Genomic DNA, 16991 nt, shown 5'->3' on the forward strand with positions numbered 1-16991 from the left:
TTCTCGAATATATTGAAACCGAATGCAACCAATGCAATCAGGTAAAATCAAAATATGAATGCCATTTCATGCTCCATCTGTCCAATCAGAAGCGATTGTTTTAAGGCGAATAATAATGTAAAACAGAGAGCTTATATTAGCGGTTTCCGTTTTGTTTGATGCAAGATATTTCTGTCCATTCAAATGTCGGTTGTATCGATTTTGTTTCGAGAGACTCGGATAAAAATATTCCTATTTCGCTGAAGTTAATAAGCTAAAAGGAAAACTTTAATTTATCGTAGTATAAGTTTGAGAAACATAATTTATTTAATTTCCTTTTTTATGGCATTGGATGACATTTTGCGTCTGATGGTAGTTCGTGTCTTATTAGGCATTAATCATTACATAGTATAAAACAAAGTCGCTTACCGCTGTCTGTACCTGTGTATGTTTAGATTTTTAATATTACGCAACGGATTTTGATGCGGTTTCTTTATTAGATAGAGATGAAGGTTTTTGTGTATAAAACATGGAAAATTTAGTAAAGTAACGCTGTATACATAAACGTATCATAATAATATATCATTTCTAATGTGATTTCGTAAATTAACACATATATTTTGCGCTTACATTGCAAACGTTGGCCTGAACCCCACAAGTTGGATCGAAATAAGTTTTGCACCCGTGAAAATCCGGAGCGGGTCGCTAGTTTCTTATAAAACCAATGTGCACTAGCATTGGAAACTGAGATGTTATCGCCCTTGTGCTTATCATAGACAGACCGACTTGCGTAAATACTACAAGGCAAATAAAAATAGAATTCACTGTGATTTAAAAAAAAAGTAAATAGGAGTAAATACTAAAAGATGACTCAGCTACAAAGATTTTATTAGAAATAATTGTCATGAATATCTCAAATTATTGTTTGTTAGGATCTTGGAATAAATATAAATTATTTTATATTTCTTTAATATAACCTTCAGTAATCTACTAAGAACTGTCTAGCTTTATTTCTCTATATATATGTATGTATATGTACGTGCTTGATGGTATTCTTTCATTTCATATAAAATCCTCAATCTAAATTTTGTAGTTGTATTTCCCTAGCTTTATAATATGTGTACATATGTCATTGTACGCTATACCAGCCCGTTAAGTAAAATTTGTCGATTCGACGTATACAATTCTTGAAATATTGCAAACTTAATATCCGCTATTAATAAACACAATGATTCCGCAATATTTATAAGCGTTATGTAACTTAATTACAAGTACAAACTCTGATTAAAAGTATGCATTTTTTAATTTAAACGATTTGTTGGAGAAGTAGAAATTAATTAAGAAAGAAGAAAAAACACGTCAGGAACTTAAGTTCTACTAGAATTAGATTGAATATCTTTCCGTATACGGTGATAATCAGGTTGCCTAATTGCCAGTATAAAAACCTAAGAGATATAAATCCGCCATGATGGAGTGACGTAAAGTTGGAAATTGTGGGTTCGATTTCTGACAATTTGTATTAATGAACGTTAGGTTACTCAATGGTGAGGGTAATGCTTTGTTCCGGTTTTGAGGGTGAGTGAGCCAGCATCACTACCAGTAATAAGAAAGACATAACATCTCAGTTCTCAAGGTTGATGACGCATTGGTAAAATATGGATGGTGGTGACCACTATTACAAAAACAACCTCCAAACCTCCCACGTGTTTCTAATGGAACAGTGTGGTGGAATAACTTCCAAAACCTCCACAATATCTTAACAAAACACTGGAACTTATAGTTGTTCTGACTTTGATTATTCGGAATATTCGATTAATAATTTTAAATGTTATTAATCGAATATTCCGAATAATCAAAGTCAGCAATTTATAGAATATATTTTCAATATGGCGGACATAAGTCATGTTACCTTCAACGAATGTAATAGCATCTGATTGAATAATTTGACACTCTTATCGCCATATTTGGCTAGTTTGCAAACATGATACAAATATTCTACGTCGTTTGATATTTTAACATAAACACACAGATCTAATTTTCGGTCAAACCAACACATTTATAAAATAAAACAAATAACTTTAAAAATATATAAATTTATTACTTAATATACCAACTGAATGATTCCATTTCCATCTGTCATTACTAATATTATAAATGGGGGTAACTAAAAGTAATAAAATAAAACACGTGAAAATGAATACCCGATTTACATAGATTTTTTTAATTGATGTAAGTTTTAAGATCAATTAGAATAAAAATAATCATCGTTGTAATTTCCTGAAACAGGTTTCTGATCATCATCGGTAAGTTTTACATGCGTCGTCTGTTAAGTTGGAAATTAGACGAATAGGCTAAAAATCGTACAGTTTAATTTCCTACGCAACAAGTTTATTGAACTCAGACGTCTAGCAAGCCAAGTGATTTCGACCTATTTACTAAATTCAAACAATAATGCATTTAAATATTTATGTAACTTTTAATATTGTTACTAAAAGATTTAGGTTCCGATGTCTCGATGTTATAGACACATTTGTAAACGAAAGTGTATTTCGAGATTTCTATTGACGTATTTTTGTATGCAAATTTTTTGGGTAATACTTTATGGGAATATTGAATTTTGATCGTACATATCGATATGACTATTACTTATCAATTGTATGCTATATTTTTCAGGAATGCAAGCAAATTGAAGTAAATACTTTTCATTAAATACTTTTTAATTAATTGTGATGAAATTAACTTATAGCATATTGTAGAACGTTTTAGTATCGTGAAACGTAGAAATATGCTCGTAAGCTGAGGTATTACAATGATGCCGTACAGTTTCTGAGCGGATAATTTGTTAAGTAATTAAAATAAATTAATGTATGATAAGTACTTTATTGTAAATTTTATTTTTTAAGAAATTAAACGTTATTTCGTGGTAAGAATTAGAGGTTTGGAATTTTAATTTGATAATGTTTTTGGTTAATAATAAAATTGTTTTATTTTATATATTAAGTTGTGTACACAAGTCGTAATAATTAGTCAGGTTTTACTGAATGAATATATGTTATTATTCATAATTAAAAATAATTTTATTCGATTAGACGTAAATTTTAAAGTAAAATTAAAATTACCATCAATTTAAAAACGTAGATGTTATCGGAAATAACTTACTAGAAACTCCATTGTTACCTTTTTCAATCAATTAAATAACATAGGTATTTTAATTAAATGCAATTAAATTATAACACATCCTGCATCAATCAATCATAATAATACAACGCTATACTATCTAAATAATATGTTCTGATACTACGTGTTATTTAATAATATGAGACTTCAATTTATACTAAAATTATATACGGAATTTCATTAAAAAAATTAAATAGCTAGTTTTATTTTTCTATTATATTTATGTTTCATGTTTAAATATTTTTTTGTACATAAAAAACTGTTGTTTAATATACAGTGAAGCCTCTGTCGTTGAAAAAGCGATTGCTAATCACCCTACCTACATCTTAAAAAATACGTGCATTTTGGTTACTGAAATTCTTGCTTAGTTACATACATGATATATCCAAATCTAAATAAAGACAATTATAATTTTAAACAAACACTCCGGGATATTCTTGCCCTGATCCTTCTCACGTCTGGGTATTTTCCTCTGTGAGTCGACGCTAGATTTTACTTTGACTATCAATATTTGTGTAATGCAATAAATATATTTAAATTATAAAAATAACATTTGTACCTGAATCGTGTGTAAAATTTTTCATAAAATTACAATTTATGGAATACGATATTGCACAAAATTATGCTTGTTTTGCAAACCTTGGCTAGTTTTTTAATAAATTAGTAAATGATCTGATTCCAGACAGTCAAAAATTATAGCTATATAATATTTATTAAAATTGCAAAAATTGCAATGTTTTGGTGAGTAAGCGTGTGCGAATAAATTTGTTTATTAGATTCTGATACTAGCGATAAACTCGCTTAGCACGTCTCAGGTTAAAGGTGACAAGTTCGTACGTCGAAACGCATTTTTATCTCATTATTATATTACGTTGATACACAGTATGTCATTTTTTTGAATCTATTACGCTTAGTATTCATTGGCTAAGCAAATAGTTACTGTGAATGAATTATGAACACATTTTCATAAAATTAAAAAAATCCTAAAAGAAGTAGATGTTGATTGAAACGTATGTCATATATACGCGCAGGAGATTTCATTTTTGCATACAGTGTCCGGTGGCAGATGTTACTATTTCAAATATAAAATGTAAAACGATTAAAATTGCGAATTTCCGTCGAGTACATTTACAACAAAAAAGCGATACGTCTAGTTAAATTGATTTGTCGGCTAGGATTATTTTTTTCTTATTTGAACTCTTTCTCCACAATTTGTTGTTGTTATGAATTCGTTTTGATATGGATGGATGATGGATTGTTATTTAAAATTAGAACATAAAGTTAATTCACTATATAAGTAACACGTTAATTTAAATCATTCAGCGTATTCATTACAAAGTGTAAACATAGCTAGAGAATTAGTGAACCATCCGAGTAACGGTATTTCTATTAGGCTAGAAATTTGTGCACTAATGATTTACTAGTAGTAACCCGCGGCTACGCTAGCATTTTACATACTTTTTACATTTAATATTAAATTTTAGCGATAATTGGTTGTCATATGTCAGGCAAAAAAGTCCTTTCTTGGAGTTCAAGATTGCAGCGGTTTGGTCGTGAAAGAGTGACGGACAGACAGAGAGAGTAAATTTCACATTTATAATATAAATACATATATAGATAGCATGCTAAAGGCAATAGCCGTGACATGGCACGCGTCAGTCGTACGTCATCAGCCCTCTATCTATTTAATTGTAAAATAAATCGAGTATAAAACTCGTTATTACTTACTCGTTTACTAACTAACAAATCCTACTAAGTATTAACATTTTGAATTCCGAACGAGCAATATTAAAGTTGATTATTAAAGTCGTAAAAATGATGTCGAGCGTGCGATAGTTGTATTAACCCAGTACTGCCCGGAAGATCGCTACGCATAGGTAATATTTTCACTATATTTTTGCTTACAACTCTAGTTAGTAATGAATAAAATCGATATGAATTCCTGAAATGCAGAAAATCATCGGTAAATTCCAAATTGCTAATTCAAATACTGACTTGTGTTGATACGGCAGAGTGATACTTGCGTTCTTTAGCTATCATATAAATTGAGTTCAATTTCGCTTAACAGCAATTTCGTTCGATTTGTGAATTAATTCCTTTATTGCACTTACACATGACCCAAAAGGTAATTTTATAACATGCAGTTGAACTATAATGTAAGCCGCAAAGAATTATAATCTTTTTTTTTTAGTAACGCACAATTAATAGAAGATGAATCTGCACTTAAAATATAATGAATCAAATACATTGTAAGCTTTGCATCGGTTGCTGGGACCGTTCCAAGTGATTGCGATCTTTCGTTTGACAATAGTTATTGATAATGCATAATTACTATGATTGCTTGTTTATTGGTTAATTTAAATTCTAACATACAATACATCACACATTTCTCGAGAATATATTCTATTAATTTATCAATAAAACACCGTATATGTTTCATTCGTAATGAAACGGTAATACAATGATATTAGGGATGTGTATTTGTACGTCAATCAATATGAGTGTTTGTCGCAAATGAAAGTACTTCCTGATAGCTTATATACCAAAGCGACTTGGCGATCGGCGGTAATAGATTTTAATGGCAAGATGTTGCTATATTTAAAACTTGGCATGCCCTCTACCGCGGCGCTCGGTACCTAATGCAACTGTGAATGCTAAATATCAAACGTAAAAATTATGCACTTGAAAGAATATTTATTCAATATTTATATATGTTGAATTTAAAAATATCATATTGGTTTTTAATCTTGAATACTTTACTTCTGCGGTGTCTTCTACATGCTATGTTCATATGGTTGATTTAATTCAAAACTGTAATTAGTAATAATAATTTGGTAGGTTTCAATGACGTAGCATCTAATAATTAAGACCCTACTTACTATGTAACATACTTTAATACTGAGTTCTCCTTCGATTGGTTGGAATTCGTTGTGAAATTTGTTATTTTTATGCACTATATCCACAGCAGCAGAATAGGATAAAGTATCAACTTTAAGTCGAACTAGAAGCTTTTCAAACAACATTTTCATCAAAATCGATTTAGTCTCTAGTGACGTGGTATTCGAATTGTCATGATCAACTATGTACATTTATATTTTTATATTAAGTCCCTTTTAAAGTTATAGTTTACCAATAAAACATTTAGATGACATTCGCGATAAAATTTTACATACGACCTTCTGTATCGGAAGACTTTAATTAAAAGGAAAGAATTATAGTCCCGACCCTATAGCTAGAATGTAAAATGTATTGCTCTAGTAATGTGTGGTGACTTTATTATAATTTTTTTATGTTAGAATAATTTATCTGTAAGTATTTTATTATCTAAAAGTGCCTTGACAAGTGACACATTTAATTATTTATTTAAAAAAAAAGTTTCATTAAGTACTTTTTACCTAGATAAACGTAGTACCAAGATTTCAAATTACAAATTTCGTTACAGGAACGCATTACGCGGTCAGATAGTAAGCAATATTTTACGTTGAATGTTTGCTAACAAATTGACAAGCCAACATAATTAATACATCAATAAGTACTTAAAACTTTCGAACGTGTCAGGTCGTAAAAACAATTTAGTGTTTGGCAATTGCATAAAATTAGTTTGTTTTTACACTAGACCTTCGTAGTTGTACGTATATGCTATGCACATGTGTTGTTTCGCATTAGAAAACAAAAGGCAGATGGAGCGCGCAGAGCGTTATAGTGGAGCAACAAAAGCGAATACAATTAGCCGGTAGCCGGTACATGAAAAGCTTATTGACGTATTCAAGAATTGTTAATTACACACACTACCGGGAGTCTGTATTCGATTAAGATTTGTATTCAGTTATATTGCTCTACTATTAATATTCCATACGCTCTATCTGCCTTTTGTTTTTGTATAAACTGAGTGCATAGTGAAACAAATGTTACGATTCGTACAGACATACATGTGTAGTACACTCTCATAAGTCTCATAGCGCGATGATTGTATTATTGTGGTGTTTCGTCGAATAGAGCGAACGTGCAAAATTAATATCAGTCCAAAATCCGTAGGAAGAGCGAGCGAAATATTCATTGCGCTATTTTGCTCGTACTGATTGAATCAGACGTAAGTTGACGCAGAAATGTATAGATACACAAATTAGTAATATACCAAAAGAAATCGAACATTAAATTATTTACAATATATATTATTTATAAGAAATACTTCTAAATGATTCTGATTACCTAACTGATAGTTATCCTGCCACTGATGACTCTTGTTGAAAAACGATTGAATAATAAGGTGACCGCTAAGGACCAGATGGCTTCATATAAACCTCTTCCACCTGTTATATACATATATATAAATATATAGTAAATAAATAAAGTATTATCTCACATCGTATTATATAGAAATTATAAACATTGGACAAGACAATGGTTATGAATTATGAAAACAATAACATTTCACACCTGTTCCATTTTCCAAACATTTTATGAAAGGTTTTTATTAAGTTGCATATTTATAATTAATTTCATTATTTATAGAAGTGAAATTTCAAAATAAGAACAATTTAGTAAATAATAAAAAACAAATAATTCATTATAACAGTTCACCTGCGTATTCTATATGTATATTGTATATTTTACGAAATCTAATATCAATATTCAAATTGAAAATTCTCGAAATATCGGTAACGTCGGCAAAATAATAACATACTCACCGTCGGATATTTTGAATCTACGAAATGTAACATTAATAAAGTTTCAATATTTGTGTTATAATGAAAAAGGTCAGGCTTAATAACTTGCACATTAGATTAGGACTATATTTTGGTATTACATCTCATCATCAAAAGATGTGACTGCATAACATCAGTGGCATATTTTATTCTTTATTAAAATTAAATATCCCAAGCATATATCTGTAAATCAACCATTTTTATAACAATTCCAGGTTATTCTCAATAAGTATTGAGAATTAAGATCGATAACTTTCGTTTAGCGTAAATATTGATGTTCAAAAAAAATATTAAAGTTAATCTTAAATAATTATAATTGATATTTGTCAATATATTTGTCAATGGTTAAAAAGATACACACATATCCTATACATACGAGTATATGCAATAAAACGCGAATTATTTTTCTGAACATATTTTTACATCGTTGTGATATTCACAGTTTTGATATAAATTCAAATATCTAGTGTTAATTTACTGAGATATAGTAAAACATAATTATTATTTTCTATTTTTAAAACCAATTAATTTACACCTCGTTAGTAATAATATTTCGTGTAAAAATATCGTTACTATCCTATGCAAATATGATTTAAATACGAGCTCGGAAAACATCATGGGGAAATTCGGCTACCTACATTGGAGCAGCGTGGTGGAAAATGCTCCAAACCTTTTCCATTAAAGGAGAGGAAGTCTTAGCCCAGCTGTGGCAACAGGTTGTTGTTGTTGTTTTTGAGCCATTATAACAAGCACAAGGAATATAACAAATATTATTTCTGATGTTAGTGCCGCTTTCTAGCTGTAGGAATTGCTTAATAGTTCCTTTCTGCAAATAAGAAAACACGAATAGGTTCGAAACAAGCGTAGTACATTAAAGAATTAAAATATTATGTAGGTAGTAAAGTAACCGTAATTAATGATACAAAATTATTAAAATACGATAATTTAATTATACCCGGGAAATAAGCTTTATTGCTATCAACGTGAAACGTAAAGTTTGAATGGATTCCATAATTTAAAATATTGTTTCTTTCATTAATTTCATTTCATTTTATTAATTAAAGTCAAAATTGTAAATCCCATGTAATGTTTAAAAACGTATTAAAAATAATTTTAATCACGAATCATAATTGTACTTCAAACAATATGTATGTTGTAAAACCTATGAAAGCATATTCAATTTATTACGTTAAACTTTTCATTATGCATAAAAGTTCTCGGAAATTTTATTTTAATCTAAACAATTTTCTAGTTTTTAATCTTAAAAGAGATTATTTCCTAGATCTCTCTTGAAAACTCGTGCATTTTGATTAGGTTATTTTTATATAAAATAGTCGTACGTAATACGATTTATTATTTTAATGTGAACATATAATGTTTATTCCATGGCAATGCTTTCTGTTTAAAATATTTCAATAGTATGTTCCAAATATGAACATAAAGAGAAAATCAATATTCTGAATTCATACGCTTTTCCAATTTTCCTTTTAAACATAGTCTCAGTTTCGAGACTTTAATGAAACCTATTGTTATGATTGATTAATTTGGAAAAGAGCTGTTTACTATCTATTATTATTTATATATTTATAACATTAGTTTTTATTTAATACTAGTTTTTGCAAGCGGCTTCGCTCACTTTCAAAGAGGGTGGGGTGGCAGGCATATATAATAACATAGTATGTGTCAGTACAAAATTTTATTAAGGTTCTCAAGCTATTGTGTTAACAAACACCCATTCATCCAAAAAATCGTATTTATATCGTAAGATAAGATTAATTCGTTTAAAAGGAAATATTTTTTTTATTTTCTTTTTATTATATGCGCCACACCCGGACACCTGGTGTTTATAGTTATCACGACCAAAGATTGGCGATGTTGGGAATCTTAACCATTCCTTAAATACCATGCCACTGAACTTGAAAAATAAAATATTATGCCCTTTGTGCTTGTTACACTTGATCACTCGCCATAAAAATGATAAACTGATGAGTGGTTGTTACCAACACAGACTGGCTTAAACATAGTACTATAATCAGCTAAAAAAAACGAAAAATAGGAATTACATAATTTAATTTATAATTATGAATTATTTAATTCATATATTTGTATGTTTTGGTGTAATTTCTAACCAGTCCAGGTCATCATACAGGTCATCTCTTACTTGATTTTTTTTTTAATTTTCCACCACCTCTTGTAGAACAGATTAAAAACAATTTAAAGCGATGTGAATTTGCATCGCTGTCGTTTTGTTTGAAATGATGTCATCATAACAATGATAATCATGACCTTTCTCAAATAACTACGGGGATCAAATTAACTACAGAGAAACTCTTAACAGCGGTGTCTCGTTTTCCGCTTACAATACGTTCTCATTTTATACCTCCAATTTTAATTAGCTCGCTTATAATCTCGATTTTTATACGATATAATCTCGCATTCATAAGTGAAATAATAATTTTGTTTATTAAATCTTTCAGAATAATCAATGAAAATTATAATTTAGAACTCTGTAAGGTCTTATGTAACCACGTTTGTACGTGAAAGATTTTTATCATATGAATTTAATAAATAATTTGTACAATTCCGCCGTGGTATAACTAAAATACCGTTGTTAACTGACATCTGATCGATTTCCAACGCATATCAATAAGAAAAAAAATATCTATTATCATATATTTGTTCTTTTTTAACATCTTGATTAGTTTTGGAAACAATTTTATGGTCTTATTTTCTATAAGTTACTAAAATTTATCATTTTTAACGCGTTTGTTGCTCATAGCTCATACTTGGGTTTAAGTAGATAACGGCATTATAGTGGCAGATTTACAAATCTGCCGCTAGTATGCTATTAAATTTTTGCCGCCCCTACTTTGTTTTGCAACATTAATGATTTATGTTCTATCGTCCTCATTAGGTACATCGGTTTTTTCCCGTTATTAGTGTGATTATAAACTAGGTGATATGTATTTCTGTCAGTTACTAGATTATTTTTCCAACGCGCTATGTAGTGACGAATATACGGACGTAATGTGTATACATATAATTATAAGTTTTTTTTTGTGAGATAATAACAAATTTGGGCTAAATTTGCCGCCCCTCTAAATCTGCCGCCCTAGGCTCCTACTTAGCCTATTGGTAAATCCGCCGGTGGTCCACGGCAGAATTACGATGCGGAATTAAAAACAATATATTTTTCTCCATAAAATTAGGATGTTACATAAACACACCCACACACTTAAACTAAGATGCAAAGAATTTGCTGACGACACGATTATATGAGTAGTAGTTAAATATATAAATGAAACGTATTTATTACTAACGAATCAGCTCGATGTTATTCGCTTAGCAACGTTTCTCAAGTTTCAGTGTATTTTATTACGAACTTTAAACTTTGTTTTGTTATTGATTACGAGATATATTGATATGAAAAGATTACGTAACGCTATTTAGCTGTATGTCTTAATATGTTATTAAGATCAAAGAATTTTCTTTTGTAATTATAAAACGTACAGAGCAATCAGTTGCAACTTTGTTGGTTTCACATATTTTTGAAACAAGGTATTGAATTGTATTTTCTCGTATGTTTTTCACATTCCATTTTAAGCCGTGAATCTGACTTTTGTTTTTCGCTGTGAAAAATCGTAATGGTAACGTATATGTAAGCCATAAAAAATATATTGCAGAAGAAAAAATCGATTGTTTTCCAAGAAAATATATCTTAAGGATTTTCAGTGTCGGAATAGAAACATCGTAGCTTTTTAGAAAAATCTTATTTACTTGACATCGACTTAAAGTTAATAAATGTAGTTTTCATCTAAATTGTGATAGCTGTCGATCACGGAAAAGACGACCAACGCGCGTACAGTATTTATTAAAGTAAAGTAAATCGGACTTTGACAAGAGTCTCAGACGCTGGAGATAAGTCTCAATTAAACTAAATAAATAATAAATAAATAAATTGTGACTAAATTACAATTTTTTATGGAATAGGTTGGCGGACGAGCATATGGACCACCTGATGGTAAGTGGTCACCATCACCCATAGACAATGACGATGTAAGAAATATTAACTATTCCTTACATCGTCAATGCGCCACCAACCTTGGGAACTAAGATGCTATGTCCCTTGTGCCGGTAGTTATACTGGCTCACTCACCTCTCAAACCGGAACACAACAATACTGCGTACTGTTGTTTAGTTTGTTCGGTAGAATATCTGACGAGTGGGTGGTATCTACCCAGGCGGGCTTGCACAAAACCCTACCACCAAATGTGTTGAAGTGAGTTGTTTAAAACATATATGTAGTTAAAAAAAATAGTATCGTAATACGTACCTGCTATCTATATCCTCTAGCGTCTAAGTCAAAGTAATGGTGAGATACATATGTATATGAATGTTATTTATTATTTAGTAGTTCTAAGTCTCATAAAATGACACATCATATGAATTTTCCAAACTGTTTTAATAAACGTCCATATATACATTAAAACCTGTGTATAGTTATATATAAAAAGATAAGAACGAAAAAGTCATGATGGATTATTAGATATATAATAAAAGTTCAATATATTATATATACATATTAGACATATATACATATAAACGGATTACACATATATGTGTAATCCGTCATTTAAGATTAAAAAAAGCTGAGATGATCCAGTGGTTAGAACACGTGTATCTCAGCCGTAAATTAGGGGTTCAAACCTATGCAATCACTAAATATTTATAAGCTTCATATAGTTTTAGTAACTAACGTTAATTACTGTTTATTTTCAACAGGGAAAATCCACGCGAGTTGCGAAACAAAGCGGAGAAGCAACGGCGGGACAAAATGAACGAATCCGTAGCAAGATTAGCTTCGATAGTCCCGCCGGTTGTCAAGCCCGGCAGGAAAATGAACAAGAGGAATGTACTTCGCCTTGCTGCGCACTACCTACGCTCCCATCAACATGGTACGTAATTTCTAATGAATTATTGTCAATGTGCACAGACCACTGACGCTAAATCAAACGCTTACAGTATCACGCTAAACGCCAGGTTACCTTATTAGATCTTCCTATTGTGGTTCTTTTATCGGCATATAGATACTTTTTACAATGGACTTTTTAGTTATTTTAAAAAAACGTCAAAATTTAAGCTACCTTTGAGAGTCAGATATAGTCAGGTCTAGCATGTATACCATCTTCGACTATATAAATCGAAGGGTTTTCTTTTTAGAATTAAACAGTGTTTAGGTGCTTTCATACCAAATGTTCGCCCAAAAAGAATAAATGAAAATAGTCTTATTGTAACCGAGACGTCGTTTTACTGTGATATGTATTAACCGCTAACATAGAGGTTATGCTAAGTCGAAAAACACGGATCATATTGAGGAGATCGTAGCCTTAACATGCAGTCATTATTGGTGAGATAATTCAAACGAAATATTGTTGTACTTTCAGACAAGAATTTTTGAAACAGTAAATTAATTATTTCGTGCGTATTTTTTTATAATTCGCTGAAGTAGTTTTTATAAGATGTCACAACGCAAGACGCCATTTTCTTTTTATAACAAATACGAGTAGGTGTCAGCGGACGAGTTGCGTTCTGCCGTCGACTATACAACCTTAATGTATTTGTATAGGATATATCTTATGAATGAAAACAAACTTATAAGACATTTGGTTGTGAATGAGCGACGGACAGAATCACTTTCACATTTATATTATTAATATAGATATTTTGGTATTTTGAGATCCTCAACCAATATCGTCATAATTCTTGAGGCGATCGAACACAAACAAAAATAGCGCCTCAAGTTGGTGCGTAGAATAAACTTCGGCAAGCTTGGTTGGCTTGCGGTATCTAGCACACCCTAAATCTGTGTTTGCTTACTTCTAAGCGTCCAATCTAATAAGAACTTTCCTTTTATACTACGTAGTTACAATTTTAAACGTCGGTTTAGTTCCGATTAATCCGGTTTTACCTGGGAGTAGATTGGCTCCACGTTGCTATACTTTGTGATAGTGATGTGTTCTGTTAGTAATTACCATAAAGTCATCATATATCCTACCGTCAAGTAGCAAAAATTTGTATTGTAAAATTCAGGATCAGTAGCCAGTGTCATTATGGCACAAGGATATAATATATAACCTAGTTCCAAAGGTTGAATGATTAAAATTTCAATATCCGGGCGGTGGCGGCGATTGTTATTTAAAAGAAGGTTTTTATTCCATTATGAGTACTTATGTAATTCTAAACTATGTAGATTTTAAAAGATTAATTACATGACAATTTTATACATATGGATTTGAAGACATTTCCTATCAGACGTTGCCCACTGTTACTTATGTAGACGTGTCTGTCGCACACATTTCCACAATCGACGTAACGCCTCCCCCACATTCAACTCTTTACAGTCCTCACATCAAGTGACCTTCCTCAAAAACCGGATTATCGAACGCGAAAAGAATTCCATAATTCATTTGAGTTTAACGTTAATACAAACTCACCACTTTGTAACACTTCTAGATAATTGCACGGATAAATATTTATGATATAACCAATCCATTGTACGGTGTACTCTCTGATTTTTAATAACTATATGTTTTTGTCTCTCGTGACGCATATATGATCTAGTTTCTAGTTCGAACTACGCTTCGTTTTTTGAATAATCATCTAGTTTCACCACATTCCAACCCGTAATTGTTATGACTTAGAATTTATTCATATATAATTAATATAACCCGACAAAATGAAGTAAGGTACATGATGTATTAATTTTCTATCCTCTCCGTGTGCCATTTGAAAAGCTTATTAACATATTTGAATTTTTATGTATACTGTATATACTCTTTGGTCGTTTTATACGCTGTATTCTGTATGTGAATTTTGACAAAAACGTAATTAGAGATCATTTTAAATAAGACGAAGGAAAGGTTTTATGTAAGTCCGTCTTTGTAGGACGTATTAAGCATAAATACATTACAGTAAATAATCAAGAGCCAAGATAGCCCAATGGTAAGAAAATGTACAAATGTATAATGTTAATCGATGATTTCGGGTTTGACCCAGGCACTGAATCTCCGTGTGTTAAAAATCATCTTAAGCTCAGTGGTGAAGGATAACCTGCATGTGACTAATTTCAACGAAACTACCACACATGAATCCATCAACACGCATTAGAGCAGCGTGGTGGAATATGCTCCTAAGCTTCTCCCCGAGATGAGCCCTTGCCAGCAGTGGGAAATTTACAGACTGCTACTAAAAATAATCAATTTTGTAAATATTAACGATGACATTTGTTAAATTTGGTGACATCCTATATCAAGGAATGACCAAAAAGGAACTAAGGAATGCATATTGCTCTCCCTGCTTTTTTTGTATTGATTAAATTCAAGTAGGCTTTTACAAGCACTTTTGAATCGTAATTTTACAATTAAGTGAAGCTACCACCGGTTCGGAAAGTAAATTCTATCGAGAAAAACCGGCAAGAAACTCAGTAGTTACTGTTTTTCAACATTTAAAAAATACAAAGTCATGTTAGTTAATACAATTATTTAAATTAATATATCCTGCTTGGAAGTCAACAGGTATTAACTCTACGCTTTTTTATCGTCTATAAAATCTTGTATCGAATAATATGCTTTTTGACCAATGTATTTCTTACAAACGATTTGAATTTACGAAACGGCAAAGTTAAAAATGTCTGCGGAAGTTTATTAAGGAACCCTTTTACCTAATGACTCTTTTAGCTCTACTAGTAACAAAATCAATGCAATCGACAAAATAAATGTAAATAATTAACACATTTTATATGTATTTCCTGTCCAAATTATTCTTGTAATGGTTTTATTAATATTGAAATTAATATTAATATAAGTGCAGAGATACCTACTTTACGTGTTTAGTTAAAAACTAAATACTATACAATTAAAAAGGAATACATAATATTACAAATGTGCGCAGTTGAGTTTTTAGTACAAGTTATTAGTTCTACGCAACACACCCGTTCTTACGTGAGTCACGTTGGAAGGAGTTATGACCCGCTTTAGGTCTACGATATTATACTAATTGGGGTATTGTTTATTACGTATCGGAATTTATGTTTTATTAATTGAATGCATCTTATTTGTTAAAGCGATATAAAGTATTAAAAAATCAATACATGTCAATTATTATTGAATATATAATCGATTGTGGTAATTTATATTGTGAGGTTTTGCCGATCTTGTCAATATTGAAGTAAAGAAGTACAATATGAATAAATATAGTACACTTACTTTCGTATTTATATTTGTTGAGTATATTGAAGTAGATTTGTCGGTTTTTATTCACAACATAATATTTCTCATATGTTAATAGCGTAAGCCTGCGTTTCAGTGATAATAGGACGATAGCTGCATATAAAAATCAGTAATGGTATATTTCAAAGAGCTGTAGTCGTAGATGTACATAAAATTAAAAAGGATCCTTCACTTCTATTGAGCTGAGAAGGTCCAGTGGTTAGAAAGCATGCATCTTAACCGATGATTGCGATTTCAAACCTAGGCAAGCCCTACTATATCTATGTGCTTAATTAGTGTTTATAATTCATCTCGTGCTCGGCGGTGAAGGAAAACATCGTGAGGAAACCTGCATGTGTCTAATTTCATCGAAATTCTGCCACATGTGCATTCCATCAACTGGCATTGGAACAGCGTGGTGGAATATGTTCCAAACCCTATACTTAATAGAAGAGGAGGCCTTATCCCAGCAGTGGGAAATTTACAGGCTGTTACTTTACTTTACTTTTTTCACTTCTATTTACTAAATTATAACAATTTAAAGAAGAAAAAAGTAACCAGTCCGTTACTAACTGGCTACGGCTGTATAAGAAAAGAGATTATTTAAACAAGGTTTTACAATTTTGGTGCAAAATGTAGATGAGTGACGAAACAAAACTTATCATAGGTTTCGAAATTCCTATATATCTTTTGTATAAATGCGAAGTTTCATGTACTCACTAGTTATTAGTCAATATAATAATAAGACTATTATAGATCATATTCAGGTTCTTCTGCTAGTTTGGTTAGAGCTTATGAATGTGAAATTTCATCATAAAATCTCTGTATTTTCTCGGGATAAAAAATAACCTAATTCAAATGA

At 30.8% G+C, this 16991-nt stretch overlaps 1 protein-coding gene across 4 annotated transcripts in view; it reads left to right on the top strand.

Annotated features, from left to right (window-relative positions):
• LOC124543008 (neuronal PAS domain-containing protein 2-like) overlaps nt 1-16991 on the top strand; it is an 89693-nt gene that overhangs the window by 14299 nt on the left and 58403 nt on the right. For all 4 annotated transcript variants that reach the window (XM_047120998.1, XM_047120999.1, XM_047120996.1 and 1 more), the window contains exon 2: nt 12645-12817. In XM_047120998.1, the coding sequence (XP_046976954.1) occupies nt 12645-12817 (173 nt within the window). The remainder of the gene's footprint in view (nt 1-12644; nt 12818-16991) is intronic.

The sequence above is a fragment of the Vanessa cardui genome, chromosome Z, assembly GCF_905220365.1.
Source record: "Vanessa cardui chromosome Z, ilVanCard2.1, whole genome shotgun sequence".
Taxonomy (NCBI): domain Eukaryota; kingdom Metazoa; phylum Arthropoda; class Insecta; order Lepidoptera; family Nymphalidae; genus Vanessa; species Vanessa cardui.